This window comes from Chrysemys picta, chromosome 6 (genome assembly GCF_011386835.1).
Source record: "Chrysemys picta bellii isolate R12L10 chromosome 6, ASM1138683v2, whole genome shotgun sequence".
NCBI lineage: Eukaryota > Metazoa > Chordata > Testudines > Emydidae > Chrysemys > Chrysemys picta.
The window spans coordinates 70,406,967-70,430,659 of record NC_088796.1 but is presented as its reverse complement, the minus strand read 5'-3'; the positions used below and the strand labels follow the sequence as shown (position 1 = coordinate 70,430,659).

The 23,693-nt window shown below is 40.9% G+C and overlaps 1 protein-coding gene across 10 annotated transcripts in view; it reads right to left on the bottom strand.

The window, feature by feature from the left end:
- Positions 1–23,693, bottom strand: part of APC (APC regulator of WNT signaling pathway) — a 193,897-nt gene that overhangs the window by 24,970 nt on the left and 145,234 nt on the right. For 7 of the 10 annotated variants that reach the window (XM_065550310.1, XM_008169993.4, XM_042840454.2 and 4 more), the window contains 4 exons: positions 17,380–17,484; positions 10,762–10,875; positions 5,542–5,920; positions 4,214–4,309 (listed from right to left, as the gene is read on the bottom strand). In XM_065550310.1, the coding sequence (XP_065406382.1) occupies positions 4,214–4,309; positions 5,542–5,920; positions 10,762–10,875; positions 17,380–17,484 (694 nt within the window). The remainder of the gene's footprint in view (positions 1–4,213; positions 4,310–5,541; positions 5,921–10,761; positions 10,876–17,379; positions 17,485–23,693) is intronic. The other 3 variants (XM_042840453.2, XM_065550311.1, XM_065550312.1) reach the window with 1 other exon arrangement.

Below are 23,693 nucleotides of genomic sequence, written 5' to 3'. Positions count from 1 at the left end.
TCCTCTGGAATGGTGGCCGAAGCATGAAGAGACATACGAATGTTTAGTATATCTGGCAAGTAAATACAGTAGCTCCTCACTTAATGTTGTAGTTATGTTCCTGAAAAATGTGACTTTAAGCGAAACAATGTTAAGCGAATCCAATTTCCCTATAAGAATTAATGTAAATGGGGGGGGGGGGGTAGGTTCCAGGGAAATTTTTTTCACCAGACAAAAGACTACACAGACACACACACACACACACTCACTCTAAGTTTTAAGCAAGCAATTTAATACTGTACACAGCAATGATGATTGTGAAGCTTGGTTGAGGTGGTGAAGTCAGAGGGTGGGATATTTCCCAGGGAATGCCTTACTGGTAAATGATGAACTAGAACAGCTGAGCCCTCAAGGATTAACACGTTGTTAATGTAGCCTCACACTCTACAAGGCAGCACAAATGGAGGGAAGGGAGACAGCATGGTAGACAGAGACACACACCGTGTGTGTGTGTGTGTGTGTGTGTGTGTGTGTGTGTGTGTGTGTGTGAGAGAGAGAGATGCGCATTGCCCCTTTAAGTATGCTGACCCCACTCTAAGTACATTACTTTTTTAAGTAGATCAGCAAGTTGAGACAGCAGCGGCTGACAGCAAGCTCCCTCTGTCCTGAGCCTTGTCGTTTCTCCCCCCTCCCCCCGGCTCTATGGAGATGGGGTAAGAGGGGGGCAGGAGCAGGGGGACACCCTGACATTAGGACCCCCTCGTCCGTCCGTCCCCCCCTCCGTACAGGAAGCAGAAGGCTCCCAGGAGCAGCTCCAAGGCAGAGGGCAGGAGCAGCACATGGCAGTGGGGGGAGGGACAGCTGAACTGCTGGCAATTGATAGCCTGCTGGGCGGCTGCAGCACAGGGAACTTAGGGGAGTGGGGAGCTGATAGGGGGCTGCCGGTCCACCCTGGTTCCAACCTCCCACCAGCTAACTCCAACCGGCTGCTCTTTCTGCAAGCAGACGAAGTTATATTGGAGCAGTTATGACAAAGCAGGCGGCTGCCAAACGAAGTTATATGGGAGCACTGCACAACTATGAACGAGCATGTTCTCTAATTGATCAGCAACATAACTAAACAACGTTTACTAGATGACTCTAAGTGAGGAGTTACTGTATCTTGCAATGCCGGCTACAAAAGTGCCATGCAAATGCCCGTTCTCACTTTCTGGTGACATTGTAAATAAGAAGTGGGCAGCATTATTTCCTGTAAATGTAAACAAACTTGTCTGTCTTAGCGATTGGTTGAACAAGAAGTAGGACTGAGTGGACTTGTAGGCAAAGTTTTATATTGTTTCGTTTTTGAGTGTAGTTATGTAACAAAAAAAAAAATCTACATTTGTTAGTTGCACTTTCACGACAAAGAGATTGCACTACAGTACTTGTATGAGATGAACTGAAAAATACTATTTCTTTTATCATTTTTACAGTGCAAATATTTGTAATAAAAAAATATACACTTTGATTTCAATTACAATATATATGAAAATGTAGAAAAACATCCAAATATTTAATACATTGCAATTGGTATTCTATTGGTTAACAGTGTGATTAAAACTGCAATTAAGTGCGATTAATTTTTTTAATCACAATGAATTTTTTTTTGAGTTAAATCACGTGAGTTAATTGCGATTAATCGACAGACAGCCCTACTTACAACCATTTCATTAAGCAGCACTCATACCTGCATGCTCTGGAGCAGAGATTTCAAATTGATCTGGGTGGCCTGTCGCATGCTATCCTCATGAAAATCAACACAAATTTGGCCAACATGTAAGTTCCTCAAAAACTGCTGTTTGCACATACTCAGTTGAGGCTTATTAGGGCCAGGCAGCTAAATTCTCTGAAGAATCCTTCTGAGCACGCTTTATCCCCACAAAGCGCCTATGTGCCAACTAGACTGAGCAAGTGCCATCCTTACAGCATGACTGAGCAAGCTCCACCCCGGGGATGCAAGGACTGAGCAGGACTTGTGAGTCAGTTGCTCCTCCCAGTTGCCAGGGGCTGCCTCTGGTGCCCAGACAGTAAGAAGGAAAAAGGGGATGCACCCAGACTCAAATCCAGAGGAGCAAGGAGCTGGAGGGAGGTCAGGGGGCAAGGGTAAGAACAGATGAAGACAAGAGGAAGAGTAGGGTTACCATATTTCAGCAAGCAAAAAAGAGGATGGGAGGAGCCCCGCCCCTGTCCTGCCCTGGCCCCACCCCATCCTGTCCTAGCCCCGCCCCTGCCCCTCCCACTTCCCCCCTCAGAACCCCCAACCCTCCCCCTGCTCCTTGTCCCCTGACTGCCCCCTCCTAGGACCCCTGCCCTTAACTGCCCCCCAGGACTCCACCCCCTACCTAAGCCTCCCTGCCTCTTGTCCCCTGACTGCCCCCTCCTAAGACCCCCTCCAAATGCCCCCCAGGACCGTACCCCCTACCTGTACCCTGACTGCCCCAACCCTTATCCACACCCCCACCCCCAGGCAAACCCCCGGGACTCCCATGCCCCATCCAACCACTCTCCACCCCCTGACAGCCCCCCCCCCCCCAGAACTCCCAACCCTCCCCCCCCGCTCCTTGTCCTCTGACTGCCTCCTCCTGGGACCCCTGCTCCTAACTGCCCCCCAGAACCCCACCCCTACCTAAGCCTCCCTGTTCCTTGTCCCCTAACTGCCCCCTCCTAAGACCCCCCCAAAAATGCCACCTAGGACCCTACCCCCTACTTGTACCCTGACTGCCCAAAACCTTTTCCACACCCCCAACCCCAAAAAGCCCCCCCGTCTCTTGACTGCCCCCTCCAGAACCTCCCTGCCCCTTCTCCGACCCCCTGGCCCCCTTGTTGTTAGCCTTTGCCTAATGTCTCTGTGAGCTTGCTCAGGAACGGCCTGAGCCTCTCGTCCCGGCACGCTGGGCAGGAGGAGCCAGGGAGGAGCTCCAGACTGCCGGAGACGATCTGCGAATGGAGGGAGGGAGGGAGTGAGCTCTGCTGCAGGGGGGAGGAGGGGCTCTCTCTGGCTGTCGGAGCCCCATGTAAGTGGCACCATCCGGCCGGCTGCCCTGTTAGCCGCGCACGTTCTGCATGGGGGGGGGGGGGGGGGGGGGAAGAGTTCGGGAATGTACAAATTCCCCCCGGACGCTATTTTTAGCTCAAAAAGCCGGACATGTCCGGGGGAATCTGGACGAATGGTAACCCTAAGGAAGAGGAGCAGAGTGGGACAGAGACAGGAGCCAGTGAGGTGGAAAGGAGAAAGGGGTAGTGGTGGTGCAAAAAGGTCTATTACCATTTGAGAACACTCTCCTCCAAAACCCAGAATTAAACCCAGGATTTACCATTCCTCTGCTGTCAGCAAACAGCTGCAAAACTCATTGGAAGTGTGCATCTAATCCCCTCGAGTGGCTGGTTCACAGAGAGGATAATAGTGTACTACTGTTATCAGTTACTCCTTCAGTTCAAGTGACAGAGGTCTGTGCTGTGGATCTAGAGGTTCCAGTCCTGCTGGTGACCTATGGGGGGGGGGTCAATATGTGCAATAGATGGGTCTTCTTGTTTCAATAAGTTTTTTTTTTAAAATGTAGGAAATTTCACATAAAACTACATTAAAAGAATGTTAAGCTTGCAAAGTCAAGCATTCAGAAGTTCGGAAATGCCAGAATTCCTAACTTCTGCAACCCTAATTCAGCCCCTTGTGCATGTGTATTATCATACCATCTTTACATCACATTTTCCCAGAGGATCCTGCCTCATTCTGTGCACAAGATGAACCATGCTCTAGAATGAATCAGGGTTGTGTAGTGAAGGAGGCTATTACCTGCAGGGCCTTGCAGCATGTGTTGCAGAAGCTGGAAAGTGAATAGTGAATGAGGCAGAGGACTGCAGGAAGAGAAAAGATGGTCTCATGGTTAAAGCTGTTGAATGCCACCCTGGAAAACTGAATTCTATCCCTGCCTCAGTCACAGAGTCACTATGTTATGCTGGGTAAGTCTTTGAAACCAAATTTGTAAAGGTGAGCACTAACTGTACTCCTCATTTTCTGGGTGCCTAAATTAAGACATCAGGGGCCAGATTTGCTGAAGTATTGAGCAATGACTTTGATCGATCTGAACTGGTGACAGAGAAACCTACTGGATTTCTATTAAGTGTACAAGAAAGGAAAGTTAAAACTTCTATCAAACTTCTCAACAGCTGTATAGAGAAAAATATTTCATCTTACCAAGCTCATTCATCGCATGCCTGTGTTCTTCATCAAATGAAAGTTTCATCAGAACACACACTGCAGGACAGATCTGATGTTCAACTGGAGCTGGCCCTGTCCCCGAAAAAAGGGAACAATTAATATTGACTTGGTATATTAGAAGGGCATTATCAAAAAGATAAGCCTTACCAAGAGATTCAAAAGTTAAGGTAAATATCTAGATCACTTTTTCAGGATTTGGATCACTGAGAAAATGCAAGAGAAGACAAAAGTCACTGATCATTCTAACAAAAACAATTTCCATACTCACAGACTTACAAGACACAAATTTTAATGCTAATGAATTTAATTTACTAATTATCTTGACAATGGCTTTGGAGTGTAGAGAGTGGGATAGGTGAAGTTTTCTGGTTGTGTTTAATAATGCAGTATCAAAAATAAAATTGTCTTGTTCCTTCCTTTTGAAGGATAATTAGCATTATCTCACACTAGGAAGCATTTGTAGTTCTAAACATTTTTGTACCAGATTTTGTCTAGGCCATAGATTGTGTTAGGATGTCATCATGAGCTCTGATTCTGCAGTCTGATCCTTGTAGTGAGATCAGATTGCATCTTGCACCAATGCCAATCCCACTGATTTCAATGGTACTTCCCGTGGGCATGAAGAACCACCAACATAGAACATATTGGAGGATCAGGGCCTGTTTTTGTAATTTTCCCTTAAATCAGAAATGCAGTTAGGGAAGTTAAAGGGTTACATAAATTTTCAAACCTATCTGAAAAAATTTCATTTTACATTGACAAGGCTGTGATTGTATGTCAGAAACATCAAACAAATATCAAACTGTGTTTTTAATAGTTGTTTGCATTATACTGAATTGATTGGAACAAGATTGCTCTTTTTGTGCCTACCTTAACCTCCCCAACAACCAACCAAACCAAAACGGGATGAGAAAAAGGTAGGTTTAAAAAAACAACAAATTTTTGTGCATTCAGTGTTTAGAACATACATTAAAACAAGACAAAACAGCAGTGAGTATGAATACAAATTTGTATAGAGTATACAAAAAAAATCACTGGGATTATACCTTTTATGAGATAGACAGTCAATGATTTAAAGAGCAATCTTCCACAGAGAATTTACAGACAGCACGTATTACAGATGAGACATTCTGTTTTCAGATATTACTTCGATTTTTGTTTAAAAACATTTCATATGAAAAAAGATCCTTAATTCAGATATATTTCTACCAAACCCAAAAATTCAGCTTAAAATGGAACTCACTGTTTTAAAATTTTTGTATAATATATTGTTAGCCATTTTTAAAGCATTATGACAGACATACTTGGATTTTTGTCTTGGTCCATGCCTTGTTCATGTGCCTCCTGCCATTCCCAACATGTTTCACAGTAAGCTCGGATCTGTTCCAAAAGATGGAGTACACGGATTTCCCGTCTGCCTCGCTTATCATCAGGCTGTGAGTGAATGATGTTATGCAGTGCTGCACTGGCTCTGGCACGGGCCTCCTTACTGCCCCGAGAGTTTCCTAATAACACAGAGTCTTTATCGTTGCCATGTAAAAGCTGGATGAGGAGAGGAAGACATCCAGACTGACGCATGGCTATGCAGCTGTCTTGGGAGCTAGACATAGCTAGCAAAGTTCGTGACATGTCATCCTTATCATGAGTACCAAGCATTGACAACAAAGAATACACCATTTCCACCTGTAGGCCAAATGATTTTAAAAACACAGTTACATTTTCTAAAAAAAAGATACATCAAATTGAAATGAAGTGATTGATGATATATAAAGCAAGAAAAAAATCCCTCCCATCCCCCAATTGTGCAAGAATCTGTATCATTTTAAAAAAATAATTGCATAATTATTATTGGTTCTTTGCTGTTTAAAACATTAATTATAATGAATCCACTTGGTAGTAATGTGAATGAAACAACAGTGATATCTGATATATACTTTTGTTCATCTAGACCTCTACTGAACAGTTCTGGATTTTCATTGTACTAAAGGATTAAAACAATAGCATATTAATGAAAATGTTTTAGCCTGAGCAAGCCAGGATATGTCTACTATGAATTCTTTTTCTCTCAAACAGATATTTATCTACATGAATAATACTTTCATTTAAAGGGTGCTCTCTGATGACAAATAATTTGCTAGAGTGCAAGTTAAATATGTTTATAGAGCCATAGTTTCCAAGGCCAGAAGACCCACTGTGATCATCTAGTCTGACCTCTTGTACAGCACAGGCCATAGAACTTCCTCAAAATAATTCCTAGGACAGATCTTTTAGAAAAATATCTAATCTTGATTTTAAAATGGTCAGTGATGAATAGGGCTCTGTGTCTGTCACAGATTCTGTGATTTTCACAAACGTTAGCTTTTTTCCAGTTTTCTGGAACTTCCCCAATGTGTCAAGACTTATTGAAAAATCAACATTAATTGTCCAATGAGCTCCTCAGACAACTCTTTAAAAACTCTTGGATGCAAGTTATCTGAACCTGCTGATTTAAAAATGTCTAACTTCAGGAGGTTATCCTCCTCCAGAGATGGAATGGAAAGAGTGTAATAATCATAATATGGAGAGACTAGATCAGCTGTTTCTTCCCCAAATATAGAACAGAAATATTTATTGAACACTTCTGCCTTTTTTGCATTATTATTGATAATTCTACCATTTCCATCTAGTAATGACTGATATCATTGTCAAGATTCTTTTTATTCCGAATACATTTAAAAAAACTCCTTCTTAGTGTCCTTAACTCTGCTGGCCATAGATTTCTCCTTGTGTCCCTTGGCTTCACTTATTAATTTTCTACAGGTCCTAACTTCTTATTTATATTCATTACTGTCAACTTCCCCCTTTCTTCTATTTGTTATATAATTAAAAAAAAATTTTTTTTTTACAGCTGCTTTCATTTCCCCTCTAAACCAGTTTGGTTTTTAAACCAGCACAGCCTTCTTCTTCAATTGTGGCTTTTGGGACATCTAGTAAGGTGTTCTTAAATGAGTCCCAATTATCATTCACATTTTTCTGATTAAATTCTTTCTCCCAGATGATCTGGTTCATAATTGTTTTCAGCTTTGTTTTCAGCTGACCTTATTAAAGTACCAAATATACATATTACTGGGATACCAAATTCAGAGCACCCTCATGGATTTCACATCTAAGTATTAATTTAGGAGGGATTCTTGAGGCAGTCACATAAAAACATTAAAAACCCATGGTTTGAGAAGCTACTCATAAGCGGGCTACCCAGTTGGGACAGGGAAGAAGCAGTTGATGAGTCTCTGCAGAGTGACATCCCATATGTACCAGCTAGACAAGAAATCAGATTTGCCAAATACTAAGATAGATCAGATTCTCTAATCCTAGCTAAATTGCTGCAAATGGTCACAAGTTCAACAAAATATCCTATGACATACATGAGAAAATCTAACATGACAGACGATAAGATCAAACCACTGTGTTATACAAGATGTAAAAGTTTGAGTGCGTCTTGGTAATTTATACTAGATTGAGTATTCAGAAAATCACGTATTTTACTAACACTTATGATAATCAATTAAATGGCTGAAAAAGTAGACGTATTAAACATTGTAAAGTTATATGATCATATGTATCCACAAACTATTTAATATTAAATGTAAAAATGATAGAATCAAAACCTGACAGAGCCCGTGAGCCAGCTTTGTGACAGTACAATGGCAGGTGCCTGAGAAATGAGGTTTACAGAGCCTCACTTTCTGGACTGGGAACAGTCAAATATGTTATGGAGTTGGCACACTTGTACTCTCAAAAGAGAATATACTCTGCTTAATGTATGCCTCTGGGCAGACACCTGTGGCAGCAGCTTTAAAGCTTGTCTACTCAGAGACGTTAGTAGACAGCAAGTTAGGGTGTGAATTTACAGCACACTAGCTAGTCTACATTAACTTACTCGTCACTTTACTGTGCAGTAAGTGTCCACACAGGGAATCAGTGTGTAGTAGTTAATGTGCTGTAAATTCACACCCTAACTTGCTGTGCACTAACTTCCCTTTTAGACAAGCCCTTACGGTCTACCTCAGAGACTAGGTCCACTAGTGACCGTGGTCTAGAAGAAAAGGATTATGTAAATTTGTACAGCCTAGTGCAGCACATGGCCCATCAGGGTAATCCTCTGGCGGGCCGCAAGACAATTTGTTTACACTGACCATCCGCAAGCAGGGCCGCCTGCAACTCCCAGTGGCCACGGTTCACCGTTCCCGGCCAATGGGAGCTGCGGGAAGCAGTGGCCAGCATGTCCCCGCGGCCTGCGCCGCTTCCCACAGCACCCATTGGCTGGAAATGGCGAACTGTGGCCACTGGGAACTGCAGGCTGCCATGCCTGCAGACTGTCAATGTAAACAACTGTCTCACCGACCACCAGCAGAGTACCCTGATGGGCCATGTGCGGCCCATGGGCCGCAGGTTGCCCACCACTTGTCTAGTGCCTCTAGACCATTGGGTCTCAACCTATTTACCATTGTGGGCCACATATGCGACCCACAATGTGTTATGTGGGCCGCATCCAATACTAACTGTATGGCCCTGAGGACGTCACATGGGCTACAGCTCTGTGCTGATTGGGCTGCAGGGTGAGAACCACTGCTCTAGACTGTAAGCTCTCATGGCCTGCTATTAGCACAGTTTACTTAGTGGACAGCATAGTCTACAATAACTGCATAAAATAAATAATAATGTGTTCACTGACATATGAGTGTCGTAAGGGTTCTCTGCAGAACTCCTCTGAAACCATGTCCCTGACATACTATGGATTCATTTTGGGAAAATCTCCCATCTCTAGGTGATTTTATTTATTTATTTTAAAGAATCAGCCACATAAAATTAAAGTATTGAATACTGAGACACTGGAGAGAAATAGTTTTGATGTCCAAAAATCCTACTGGTGACATTGCGTCTCTTGAAGAAGGCTCAGACATTGAGTCTTCTTCAGATATTGCTAAACTAATATTTTCAGTCCTGCTCATAGGAGCCGACTCCATGGGTGCTGTAGGGCTGGAGCATCCACAGGGAAAAATTAGCGGGTGCTCCGCCCCCACCGGCAGCCAAGCTCCCTCTGCCCCCCCCCGCACCTCCTCCTGCCCCAAATTCACTGCGTGCCCGCTCCTCCCCCCCTTCCAGCGCTTCCTGCCCACTGCCTAACAGCTGTTTGGCGGCACTTAGGACTTTCTGGGAGGAAGGGGGAGGAGTGGGGACATGGCATGCTCCAGGGAGGAGGCGGTAAAGAGGCGGGGTAGGGGTGGGGACTTGGGGGAAGGAGGTGGAATTGGGGCAGGGCGAGGTGGTGGTTGAGCACCCATGGGGCAGAGGGAAAGTTGGTGCTATGGTCCTGCTGATATGGAAGCAATTTCTATCAACACTAGAAAGAAAATTGAAGGATTCAAGCTTTTCCACTTCTCCCACCCCACCTTTTTAAAAAAAATTATTCTGTATAGATTGCACTTAAAATTTCTAATACCATACTTTGTAAAGACTTAATGAAATGTTTGATGTAATCAATATATCTTTGCTACCTCTTTGGTACACAAATTGTGTGATTGATAATAATGTTATAAATTTTTGCACTTTTAAATAATGAATATTTAATACAGAAAGTGTTTTTTCTGCTCAACACACAGTTCACAAAAAAAGGAACTCCTTAAAGTCTTTGCATTGATGTGTCTCATTTACTTGCTGCTAAGAATAAATACATGCTGGAATTCTACTTTTGGCACAAAATGAGGTGCACTTGAACCTATCTTTTCATTTAAAAAATGGAAGTGAGATTATGAAATTTTACTGCAATGCTAAATTCCCAGTTTCCTTTAATTTAACACCTCTTTAGTCAAATGAGACTGTTTCTTTCACATATTGTAACTATGTTAGTGACACAATGTTGATTTACTTCAGGGTAGCAGCCGTGTTAGTCTGTATCCTCAAAAAGAACAGGAGTACTTGTGGCACCTTAGAGACTAACAAATTTATTAGAGCATAAGCTTTCGTGGACTACAACCCACTTCATCGGATGCGCATGTAGTACATGAAAGCTTATGCTCTAATAAATTTGTTAGTCTCTAAGGTGCCACAAGTACTCCTGTTCTTAATGTTGATTTAGTAGCATCAATGGCTCAGGTCACATTTTAGAGAGTTTCTCAAAAACGACATCTATTTCAAGAATTCAGTCTTGTATGACCATTTCAAATACCAAAAAATTGGTCTTTAGGATGGGTTCATTTTCACCAATCATCTGGATCATCTAATAACAATACAAGGTTTTAAGGTGCTCCAACAATTTCCTGCAATCAAATTTTATTCATCACAAATAATTCTACCAATGGGAATTCATATTTTCTTCTAAAATTGAAGGATTTTTAATGCATATTTTTAAAAGCCTGAGAAAAACTATTAAAAAAAATTAAATTCCATGAAATTAATATGTGTGGAAAGATCATTCAGTGAATATAATAGTACTGGTAGAAACAATGAAGTTATTGTATTAGTAAAAATGTAGCGTTAGCGACCTGTGGTTTGTAATCTTCGGTTACCTTGGTACCCAGATGACTTGTCAGTCTTCGAGGAACAGAATAGGTACTCATAACACTGGCTGTTTCATGGTCCATTCGAGCAGTTGAACCCTACAAGTTTAAAGAACAATTAGGTAGCATCCAAAAGTCTTTTACTGAAGGGCCAACTGTTGACTATTTTAGTTTCAGCATTTGACCATTTAGTCATGTTTGCAATCATAATTTGTTATCCTGTGTTTTAATTAATATGTATCTGCAATACAGTTTGGAAATTACTTAAATAAAATTCACAAAGATGGCTTATTACTCATTTGTCCCTTAATTCTCTCTCAAAGCAGTTCAACAAAATTAATTATTGAGTGAGTTTTAAAATAACTACTTCTATCAAGAGAAAGGAGAATTGAAATAAACAACAACAACCAGCAGATAAAAGCAAGAACAAGGGACTACAAACCAGACTCTGCTTTTAGGCCATTTTATACAGAACAAGTAGGAATTCTGCATCAGTGATATTACAGATCCGGACCCTGCTTCTCACAACCCCACAAACTCAACCACTTCAGAATACAACTAGTCATTCAAAAATTGACAAGGAAAGAGATTCTGTGGGGTCAAAAATGAAAGCTGCTAAGCAAATCTGTGGCGGATACAGTTCTGGTTTGTCGAGCGAAAAGAGGTTTTTTAATTTTTTTATTTATTGGAGACCCTCTAGAAAAACACTGTGGATTGGTGCCCCCTTTGGCTATATCTGGACACCATCAAATTGTCACCATTACTTTTTTTGTCCCCTTTGTCTCTTCCCTGTTCTTTATTCTTCTCTTTTCTTCTTCTTGTCCTATTTTTTAATTTATGTAGGGTTTTTTCCTTTTTTTGGTTTCTGTGTATATATTTTTTTAAAAGTTAATTCTAGTTGCTTGCTTATGATCCCTGATAGAGCCCTTCTCATTCACTTAATGGAAGGTTACATGCTGTTTAGGGCATCTAAGAGTAGCTCTATTGAGTTGGACTGCATGTTATCTCCTGACTGAGCTGAGTGCCAGCAGAGAATTTTAGCTGAGTTGGTGCATGGGCCGGCAGCTCTCTACTAGGTGAGCTTCTCCCATAGTAGCTCCCTACAATAGAGCGAAGGCAGGGGACTTCCAAGGAGCTTCCCATCCTTTGACCTGTAGCTCTGGTAACACATTACTAATAGGACATAGTAAGGGGATGATGGATCCAAAATCATGCAGTCTCCCCCTTCAGGCCAGCAGCACAAAACAAAAACTTCTAGTTCTTCCAAAAGTTAAAAGATTAAATTCTCTCATACTTTTCTAGGCCTCTAGAAACCTCCTCCACCCCCCAGTTTTAAAGCTCCTTCTCCCTAAGGCATAAATGCTTTTCTTGCAGTTCAAAGGAACTCTTATACTGATCACAAGAGTCACAGCAGAGAGATGTTAGACACTCTTGCCCCTCTGGGGCTGAATATTCTGCCTCTGCAGAAATCTCAGATCGCTGCTAACCTGGACATCAGGAAGTAGGGATCTTGGATAGTTATTGCAATTTGCTTCTGTATTACCAGTGAAAATATTAACATAATCAGTCAGCGTCAGACGTTATTGACAAGATCAAAGGACAATAATAAAAATTTTATTGTTTTAAGATATGGCTATTTTTAGCCGATTTTAAAAATTATGGCTATTCATATACAGATATTCTACAGTGAATATTAACTTTACAACTGAATTTTTACTGAAACGACTACTAAATAATTGTTTTTTAAAAGCTGGTATTTAAAACTAGAATAGGGAATTAAAATCTTAATCCCAAGCCTCACCACCAGGCTAAACGTTTAATAGAACTAAAGCAAATCAAATTCAAGTTTTTTATACTCTTAGCAAGCCTCTTTAGCTTTTTCTGTTTTTGAGTGGTTCCCCTCCTTCTCAGCAAACAAGTGAGAGTGATTAAAGAGAATCTGTTTAATAGAAGAGAGACATATCAAAAATATGTTGCATACTTGTACAGTGGGTACTGTGATAGAGACTTAGGCTTTGTCTGCGCTAGCATTTTTGTCGGTAAAACTTTTGTCGCCCAGGGATGTGAAAAAAACCACATAAGTTTCACCAACAAAAGCACTGGTGTAGACAGAGCTATGTCAATGGAAGATGCTCTCCCACCAACATAGCTACTGCTGCTCATTGGGGCGGTTTAATTATGCTGGTGGGAGAGCTCTCTCCCATCAGCATAGAGCGGCCACATGGGAGACCTTACAGTGGCGCAGCTGCAGTAGTATATCTATGCGGCTGTAAGGTCTGTAGTATAGACATAGCCTTATACCAAAACCATACCAGTATACTGCCCATCTAACTAATTCTACCCTTTAGTCATCTAAAAATTAAACTAGAATCAATTGGCTGTTATAATAATTAAGATTTGTAGGTACTTGAAGGACCCTAATGTTGGAGGGAAAAACAAAACCCCCAAATTGTGGTGGAATCACAGATGCAAATCCAACAAGAAACATGTTATTTGACCAGATTAAGTCACATTTAAAAGCCTGCACCAGAGTAGTTTAAAATGTTTTAAATGTAGGGTTTTTTTTTAAATATACTAGTTTTAAAAGATTATTCAAACTAGAAACAGAGAATGAGTAAGAAGTTCTTCAGTATGATCTTAGGCCAAAATTTTCAAATATAGGTGACTAAAGTTAATTACCTAAATTCTTATTTATGCACCAAAGATTGTCACAGATGCTGAACACCCACCACTCCGCTGGCATTACGGGGAGCTATGGTGCTCAGTTTCTCTGAATATCTGACCACTGGCTAAGTGACCCCAATCCTGCAACTGATCGTGCAAAAAAATAAAAATAAACTATTTTCAAACTATTTTATTCACTCACGATCATTTTTTCCCAAAACATTTTCTAAGACCTAATTAACAGCTGTTTTAAATGAAGCCATATTTCCTTGAAGTGCTTTATAAACCAATACAGTGTAAGAAAACAACTTAGTATTTCTATCATTTATGGACAAACAGAAAGAAAGTGTTCACAACACAGTTTTGAAAAATAATTAGACAATGAACATAACAATATTTAGAGCTTCTTAACACCTTCTATTCAAGAATCTCAAAGTGCTTTACAAACATTAATGAATTAAGTCCTACAATATACTTGTGAGGCAGGGAAGTATCATTCTCATTTTAAAAAAAGGGAAAACGAACACTGATCAGATATTACGTAAAGGAGCCAAGAATAGACTCTTGACTCCTCAGCCTGTGTTTTAGCAAGACCATCCCTGCCTATGGTATACAATTTGTCTGTGAATAAAAACAGTTCTACAGTACAACAGAATAAAGTGAAGTTACATATTGAATAGCAGAATAACTACTGCTCAGGTTGTAAATTCTATCAAACCCTACTTTTGGTCACATAATCTCATTGCAAAATTTGCCCCAAATTTAGATTTTACAAAAACAAGGTTTTATAAAACTTAGAAATACTTCCATAATTTTTTAAAAGTCCATCTGAAGCGGTTTTATAAACAAAAAGACCACCACTCCCCTGCAGCATTTGCCATTCAAACATTACAGAACTCTGAATTTGAATGGGGAACTAATTATAAATAAAAGTTTCAGTTGGGGTTTGTCTACATAGGAAATCTTTCCAGTTATACTGAAATAAGAGTGGCTCTTTTCAGCTTAGCTTAAATAGCTTCTAAAGCAACAAAAACTAAGTCACAAAAAGTCATTCTGATTCGAGAATAAGTGTCCACATGGGAAATTACATTGGTATAACTATAGCAGTTTAAATTCACACCTTTCCTTATACAAGTATAACTTTTCCATATAGACAAGCCCTTATTTCCCTTGTCCAAGATGAGAGAAATTAAAAAATTAAAGGAAGTTTGTAAACAGTGAAAAGTATAGTAGACGTCTACAGTTCTTTCAGTTTTAATAATCCAAGGTATAATTATTAATATATGGCTAATACTATTTTTATGTTGACAGCATCTCTTTCAACTCAACTGATTTCAAGTTGTGATCTCAGGGTTACACACTCAGTGTATTTTTTTTTTTATTCAAAATGTGCCAAAAATGTTACACTATTGATTAATTGTAATATGTGCATTCTACCCAAGAAGGTAAAAAAATGGCAAGTTGGAAACACTAGATATTAAAGCCCATTATGGTGCAGACAGAAATAGCACACATTTTTCTATTTTGTCCCAACAATTACACCTCTACCTCGATACAATGCTGTCCTCAGGAGTAAAAAAAATCTTACCGTGTTATAGGTGAAACCGCGATATATTGAACTTGCTTTGATCCACCGGAGTGCGCAGTCCCGCCCCCCCCCCCCCGGAGCACTGCTTTACCGCGTTATATCCGAATTAGTGTTATATCGGGTCACGTTATATCGAGGTAGCGGTGTATATCAACCCTGATCTGGACAGGCTATTTTCTTCAGAGCTTAGAGGTAGTTAACATGCTGAGTCTTTTGGCCCCTTCTACTTTGAGGTTGCCAAGAGGCCCAAATCAAACCCAATTATCTTTATTACTGGTGCACTAAGGACTTAATTGAAATCACTACCACCAAAAGTAGGTAGCAACTGATTTGACAAACTGGCAAGAGACCAAAGTTGATAACTTACATGCTTCTTGTGTAGACTCTCTTCTCTCCCCAATTCTCATGTGCTCTCCTTCCTGCCTCCCACCTTGCTTCAATCCCATTCTTGTGTAGCATCTTTCCCTACAATTTCCCCTTTTATTCTCCTTCCTTTTAATCTTATATTCTTTCATGCCCTTGTTGTTGTTTCATCTGTGCTTTATTTTTTCTTCCTTTATATTGTTTTCCTGTATTTTGATGCAGTTTACTAATAAAGCAGAGAAATTCATCAAAATCCTACAGACAGGTTGCAAAAATCAAGATTTTAGTAAAGTTTATTTTGCTGTCAGCACAGTAAAGCAGAGCAGAGGATGTGAGGTGGTACAGAAGAGAACATGACTGAGTCCTGAAAAATACTGTCCCCAATGGGCAAATTGTCAATTCGCATTGCTCATCTTACTGCAAAACTAGCTAACCCCAAACAATTAGGTTGATTTTTTTTTTTGCACTCTATTTAATCCTCATTGCTCAAGGATACAAGGTGGATTGATCTGGGTTCCCAGAAATAAAACACTAGTGCCCAATCCATTAAGCCTCCTTTTCCTACCCTTGCACTAAAAGTAAATAATCCCCTTATGTCTCATAGCAGCACAAATTCAGATCCCATAGCCATAGTATTTTCCTCCTGTAGCTTGATATTAACTCAAAACTGCTCAAATTCTATGCCCAAAACATCAAAGTAAGAGAGCTACTCCTTAACGGATATGATTCTTCCTGGGTACAAGACAGGCACTCCTTTCCTCCCCCTCCAAAAAATCTCTCTTGTGCAAAATAACTTCCCATTCACACGAGAAAGAACATGTGGCCACAATGCATGAATTATTTAAACATGCTTTCAGCTCAAAAGCATCACTGAACTATTTTTTCTCCTTTAGAATAATGCTGTCATCAGGATTAGAGTAGGGGCCTCAGGCAACTGCTCAGATGTAGCAAAGAGAATTGGATTCCAAACTGTGATCAAATATATCTTAATAGAAAAATTAGGGACTATGCTTAATGTTTAATCTAATCAAATATTTGAGCCATACCAGAGACATAATCCTTCTCACAAATCATTGTGTGTACGATGCTTTAAAAGAGTTTGAAATAATTCCACAAACACAAAGTAACAAACAGAAAAATCTTACATATGAATTGCACTGTCATATTATTGTTTGAGGTTATAAGAATCTGAATTACTAAAATGAAAGTCTGAGCAACAGTTAGAGATAATGAAGCAAGTGGTATTACAGCACAGTAAAATAAATCAATATATTAAATTATTTAGTCAAAGAAAACTATCCCTACTCTTGATGAATATTAAAGAAATTTACATTTAAAGAATTTAGTGTAGTCTTATATTTCACTCCATAATATATTTCAGTATTAAAGGAATAGCAATGACAAATATGAAATGAGCATGTACATAACCCTTCAGCACACATGCAGGAGGTTACCTCTGATGAGATTTTTGGTTCCAGGGGTTTATGTAATGCATTTAACTAAGAAACAGGAATTATTTGTAATTACAATAATATTTGTAATTATTTATAATGAGAAACTTGTCACTTAATTTTTTAAATAGTTGTGTTTTCAGTGATCATTTCTGAACTGAAATTTGAGTAAATTCCATCATTAAATCATAACAAACAAATACCTACAAATAGGAAAAAATCATTCTTTCTATTAAACGATTTGCTTATCCCCGCTTAAACGTATCCATGTTAACCATTTTAAACAAAAGAAAATAGAGTCTTGTGTTATGGAATATTTAAATATTCCATCTCATTAAAATATCCTTTGTAACAGCTTTGAAAGCTTTCTTCCCTCCCAACGCAAATAAAGAAAAATGTCAGCCTTTTCAGAATTAATACATCTGAAGAAATCCATTGAAGCACAATTACATAGCTACAGCAGAATTTCCAGATCACACTCATAAAAGCGACATATTTTTTATATTTAAAAATGTTACCAATAAGTATTTACTTTACCTGACCACTACCAGTAGTTGCCATGCTGATTTCTGCTGCTCCTTGACCTTCATTCTGCCTCTCTGCTTCATGTGAGCCTGAATCATGCTTGCTTTGAGGTGCCCTCTGTTAATGCAAGAGTTTATGGCATTACATATAGAAATGGAGTACACTTTATCAGTCAAAGCTTTCTAAGCTGTGAATGCATCAATGTCGTAGCTTCACAAAGCCATTGAACTGTGCTTTGTATTTCATAACCTCTAGCCTCAATAATTAGCAGCTGAGACTGACTGTCTTAGCGAAATTGCAAGATGAAAGTGAAGCATGTCCTCTGAGGATTATAGCCCTGTAAGACAAAGGATTTGCTGTGAGACACAGAAACACCATCCTCCACCAGCTGTGCTCACATCACTATCAGAAGTATAACAGAATTGGAGCAAACAACGGTCTCCTCTGCAATGTCACACAATCTATGCATTTATTGGAGGCTAAGGCTAGTACAGTTAAATTATTATTTAAACTTCACAACCAAATACAAACACTTTCTGGGTGGATAGAATGATACACAGACAGTATATCTATACCATACTAAAGGAATCCACATTTTACTGTTAATGTGAGCAACACAAGCGTATCCGTCTTAATGTGAACAAAGCTTTAATGATATGCTTATACCAAACCTAATCACTGTATACCAAAATAAATACAAATGATGTAGAAAACCTGGTGAAAATTTCTTTATGGAAGTAAAATCTTCCTCTGTTTAACTAATGAAAACTAGATTCTTGTCACTACCACTTAGAGTGATCAGAAGATGATGATCAAAATTAGAATTGTAAATAGAGTAAAAGCTGTGTTATCCGGCACTTTACCAACCAGAAAACTCTAGAAACCGACATTTCGGGTTGCTAATGCAACGGCCACGGGGGCTCCATATACTACCCCTGTCCCGAGTGCTGGCTCCGCAGCTCCCATTGGCCTGGCCGCGCCTCCGCCATGTCGCTGCTTGCTGGGAGCCGCCCAAGGTGAGCGTCACCCGGATCCAGCACCCCGAAACCCGTCTTGCACCCCAACCCCCGCCCCGAGTCCTTTCCCGCACCCAAACTCCCTCCTGGAGTCCATGCCCTGTGACCCCTGCCGCACCGCAACCCCCAGCCCTGAGTCCCCTCCCGCACCTAAACTCTTAGTTAACCGGAATTTTTAGTAATCCCTCTAAGGGCTTGTCTACATAATGCTTTAGTCTGCACCAGAGGGGTGTAAATTTTAGCCCGCATTAGTGTGTCGCAAACTAACTGGTTCACATGGACCCTAAAGTTCCCTAGTGCAGTGGTCTCCAAACTTTTTTGATCGCGCACCCCTATCAGTAAAAAATTTTTGAGCACGCACCCCCTGTTGCGCCGGCTCTACCATTATTGCCGAAGCAAAAAAGAAAAAAAGGCTGCTTGGACTCCCGACTGAACTGACGAAGCACAATAAATAAATAAATAAATAAATAGAAGGCGCTCCTCCTGCCGCGCACCCCCAAGGATCCTCTTGCACACCCCCTTGGGTGCACTCACCCCACTTTGGAGACCACTGCCCTAGTGCATGTTAACATACACTATATTTATACCATACTAAAAGAATCCTTTCACATTTTATTGATAATACGAGCAACACAAGTGTATCCATTTTAATATGAATGAAGTTTTAACAATATGCTCATGCTGAACCTAAACATTGTCTACCAAAATAAATTTACTGTGCTGTAACAGTTAACGTGCACTAGGAAACTTTTAGAGCACAACAGCAGGGTCCATGCAAATCAGTTAGTTTGTGACACACTAATGTGGACTAAAATTTACTACATCCCTCTGGTGTGGACTAAAGCACCATGTAGACAAGTCCTTATAAAACACTGGTGAGATCACACCTAGAATACTGTGTTCAGTTCCCTAACACTAGAGAACTGTTGATAATTCAGAAGGAATTCAGAAAATAGCAATTAAAATGATTATGTAAATAAATATGAGAAAGTGATTTAGGAATAATGATTAGAAGAATGAAATATGTATAGTTTAAAGACGGAAAATGAATTGTATAGGGGGAACAAAGGGATATTTAAAAAAAACCCTGAGGTCCCATACCAGGAATAGTTTTCTTATGGTAACACCAGTTAGAGTGTGAAATAGTCTCAAAAAGCGCTTTGGGACAATCCCCATGTGACACCACAGTACTTTTTAAGCAAGATACAACAGAAATCCAAGTACGTCTACATGAAAATAAAGGGATAACTATTTCAAACACACCAGATTGTCAAGTCTGAAAAACCTGACTGTCTTCCACCTGGATCACTACAACTTAAAAAAAAAAAAAAAAAAAAAAAAAAAAGGTAGGAAATCACCCCCTTCTGCTGGAGCTTCTCCTTTCTATGACTGCTTAGTTATCATTGATCTCCCTATTGTGGATTCACTCTCTTATGGCATGCCTTTTTGGTAGCAGACCCTTTAAATTTGGGAAGGAGAAGCTGCTGAAGCTCAAAAGTGGCCATTTTACATGTGACTATTGCAGGCTGCACCTGGGTTAATATCAGTATTACCACCCCCAAACACTGAAAAAAAAAAATCCTGAGTCAGCCTCCAAAAATCATAATTAAAATAAGATTAAACCATTTTTAATTTGTCTGATTTCTGAACCTCCCCTACCCACCAATGTGTGTGTGAGACAATCACAATGTTGTCAAGTCTCCCCAGTTTATAGCAAGTAAGAAGATTCTGGCCCCCAGTACAAGAACTCTGGCTAGAGCAGAGGTGGGCAACCTATGGCCCGTGAGACCGTCCTGCCCGGCTTCTGAGCTCCCAGCCAGGGAGGCTAGCCCCCGGCCCCTCCCCTGCTGTCCCCCTTCCCCCCCGCCGCAGCCTCAGCTCCCCGTGCCGGCAGTGCTCTGGGTGACGGGGCTGCGAGCGCCTGCTGGGCAGCACGGCGGCACGGCTGGCTCTGGCCGGTCAGTGCGGCTGCCAGACATGCTGCTCTGAGTATGGTAAGGGGGCGGGGAGTGGAGGGGGGGGGTTGGATAATGGGCAGGAGGTCCCAGGAGGCAGTCTAGGGGACAGGGAGCAGTGGGCGGTTGGATGGGGCGGAGGTCCGGAGGGGGTGGTCTGAGGACGGGAAATGGGGGGGTTGGATAGGCGTGAGTGTGGATAGGGGTCGGGGCAGTTAGGGGACAGAGAGCGGGGGGGGGTTGGAGTGGGGTCCCCGGAGGGGGCGGTCAGGGGCGGGGGGGTCCCGGGAGAGAGCGATCAGGGGACAAGCAGCAGGAGGGGTTGGATGGGTCGGGAGTTCTGAGGGGGGCAGTCAGGGGGCGGGAAGTGGGAGGGAGCGGATAGGGGGCGGGGGTCAGGCTGTTTGGGGAGGTACAGCCTTCCCTACCGGGCCCTCCATACAGTTTTGGAACCCTAATGTGGCCCTCAGCCAAAAAGTTTGCCCACCCCTGGGCTAGAGGATCTAACTGAGACTGGGGCCCCGTTGGGTTAGGCATTGTACAAACAGAGTAAGAAATAGCTCCTGCCTCGAAGAGTTTACAGTCTAGAACAAAGCATGGTGGTGAGTTTGACAAGTGGGAGCTGGAACTGGGACTCAAATATCCATGAGATGGGAACAACTTTTAATCTCTGCTGAAGTGGGCAAGATTTAGACTGATGACCTATAGGTGAAAACCTTTATTGCTCATTAGCTATGCCCTGAGACAGTTGGTGAGAATGAGCCTTGCTTTCTGGAAAGATAAGTTTATTAAATCAAGTTCTGACTTTTTTGGAACCTACCCAGACTCCCTGGGTCTTCCACACTTTGAACACATTGCAAAATGTCATACACTTGCTCCGTAGCTCAACCACATTCTCAGTCTGCTACACCTTGTTCTTAAAGGGACAGCTTGCATTAACCAAAAACACACACAAAATGCAACAGTAAAACAAATATTAACGAAACATCCAAATTCACTTCTAAACATGTTCTACATCATCTCCTTCCAGATGATGTCATGATATCCTCTCACACTGAGGATACCCCTGCAGAGGAGGGGACCCCAGTTAATAGGAAGAAACAAGTGATAGTAATAGGGGATCTGATTATTAGAAATATTGTGATGACCAAGAGAACTGCACAGTGAATTGCCTGCCAGGTATGAAGGTTGTGAACCTCTTGAGATATCTAGATAGACTTATGCAATGCTCAGGAGCAGCCAGTGGTCACGTAGGTATCAATGACACAGGGGAGGTAATAGAGAGGTCCTCAATGCCAATTTTATGCTGCTAGGTAAGAGATTGAAGTCCAGGAAATCCATGGTAGCATTCTCTGAAATCCTTCCAGTTCTATGCACAAGGCTAGATAAACAGGCAGATCTGCAGGATTTCAATGAGTGAACAAGATGAAGGTGTTGTGAAGGGGGATTTAGGTTTATTAGGACTGGGGGAAACTTTTGGGAAAGGAAGACCCTATACTGGAAGGAGTCTCCACCTAAGCCAAAACAGAACAGGAATGCTGGTATGTAAAATTAAAAAGGTCAGAGAAGTTTATAAACTAAGGGCTGGGGGAAAGCTGACAGGTGCAGAGGAGCGCACAGTCTGGACAGACACATCCCTCAGGGGAGGATTTATTAAAAGGGAAACTCTATATCCTAATAAAGAGGAAAGGACAGAAGTTGATAAAGTATGGGTAGGAACTGAAGAGAAACAGTTAAATGAAAAAGGGTCCCATTCAATTACATCACAGGAAGGTAGACAACTCAATATTGACAAAATTTTGTAAGTGCTTGTATACAAATGCTAGATGCCTAAATTCTAAGATGGGTGAACTTGAATGCCTGGTATTAAATGACGATATTGATATAATAGGCATCACAGAAATTTGGTGTAGTGATGATAATCAATAGGACACAGTAATACCAGGGTACAAAATATATAGGAATGACAGTCACGCTGGTGGGGGAATGGCACAATATGTGGAATAGCATAGAGTCAAATATAGTAAAAATCTTAAATGAATTAAACGGTACTATAGAATCTCTATGGATAGAATTGCCATGCTTGAATAATAAGAATATAACAGTAGGAATACACTACCAACCACCTGACCAGGATGGTGGCTGCTGACAGTGAAATGCTCAGAGAGATTAGAGAGGCTACAAAAACAGAAAACCCCAATAATAATGGGGGATTTCAACTATTCCCATATTAACTGCGTACACGTCACCTCAGGGCAGGATGCAGGGATAAAATTTCTAGACACCAATAATGACTGCTTATTAGAGCAGCTAGTCCTAGAACCTACAAGGGGAGGCAATTCTTGATTTAGTCCTAAGTGGTGCACAGGATCTGGTCTAAGAGGTGAATATAGCTGAACCGCTTGGTAATAGCATCCATAATGTAATTAAGTTTAACATCCTTGTAGTGGGCAATATACAAAGAAACCCACCACAATAGCAATTAACATCAAAAAGAGGAACTACACAAAAATGAGGAAACCAGTAAAATGGAAATTAAAAGGAACAGCCCAAGGATGAAATGCCTACAAATTCCTTCGAGACTATTTATAGAAGCTCAGATTAAATGTATACACAACAAAACAAACAACTGTAAGAGAACCTAAACAGCAGAGTAAAAGAGGTGGTTAGAGGCAAAAAGACACCCTTTAAAAACTAAGCCAAATCCTACTGAGGAAAAGAGAAAGCAACATAAACTCTGGCAAGTCGTATAATTAGGCAGGCCAAAAGAGAATTTGAAAAGCAGCTCACAAAAGAGAAAAACTAACAGCAAAAACTTTTTTAAGCACATCAAAAACAGGAAGCCTGCCAAAAAGTCAGTAGGGCCACTGGATGATCAAGGTGCTAAAGGAGCTAACTTAAAAAAAATAAGGGAATTAGTTAGGAAAGTGGACTGGACTGAAGAACTCAAGGATCTGAATGTGGAGGAGGCTTAGAATTACTTTAAATCAAAGTTACAGACACTATCTGAAGCCTGCATTCCAAGCAAGGGGGAAAAATTCATGGGGAAGGGTTTCAAGGTGGATGAAGATGAGCAAGCATCTCAAACATGTGATTAAGAGAAAGCAGAACACCTATAAGGAATGGAAGATGGCAGGGATCAGCAGGGAAAGCTACCTCTTGGAGGTCAGAAAGTGTAGAGATAAAGTGAACTACCAAAAGCTAACCAGAGTTTGAGCTTGCAAAGGGAATTAAAACCAGCAGTAAAAGGTTTATAGTAGGGATATCAAGCGATTAAAAAAATTAATTGCGATTAATCGCACTGTTAAATAGTAGTAATAGAATACTATTTATATAAATATTTTGGATGTTTTCC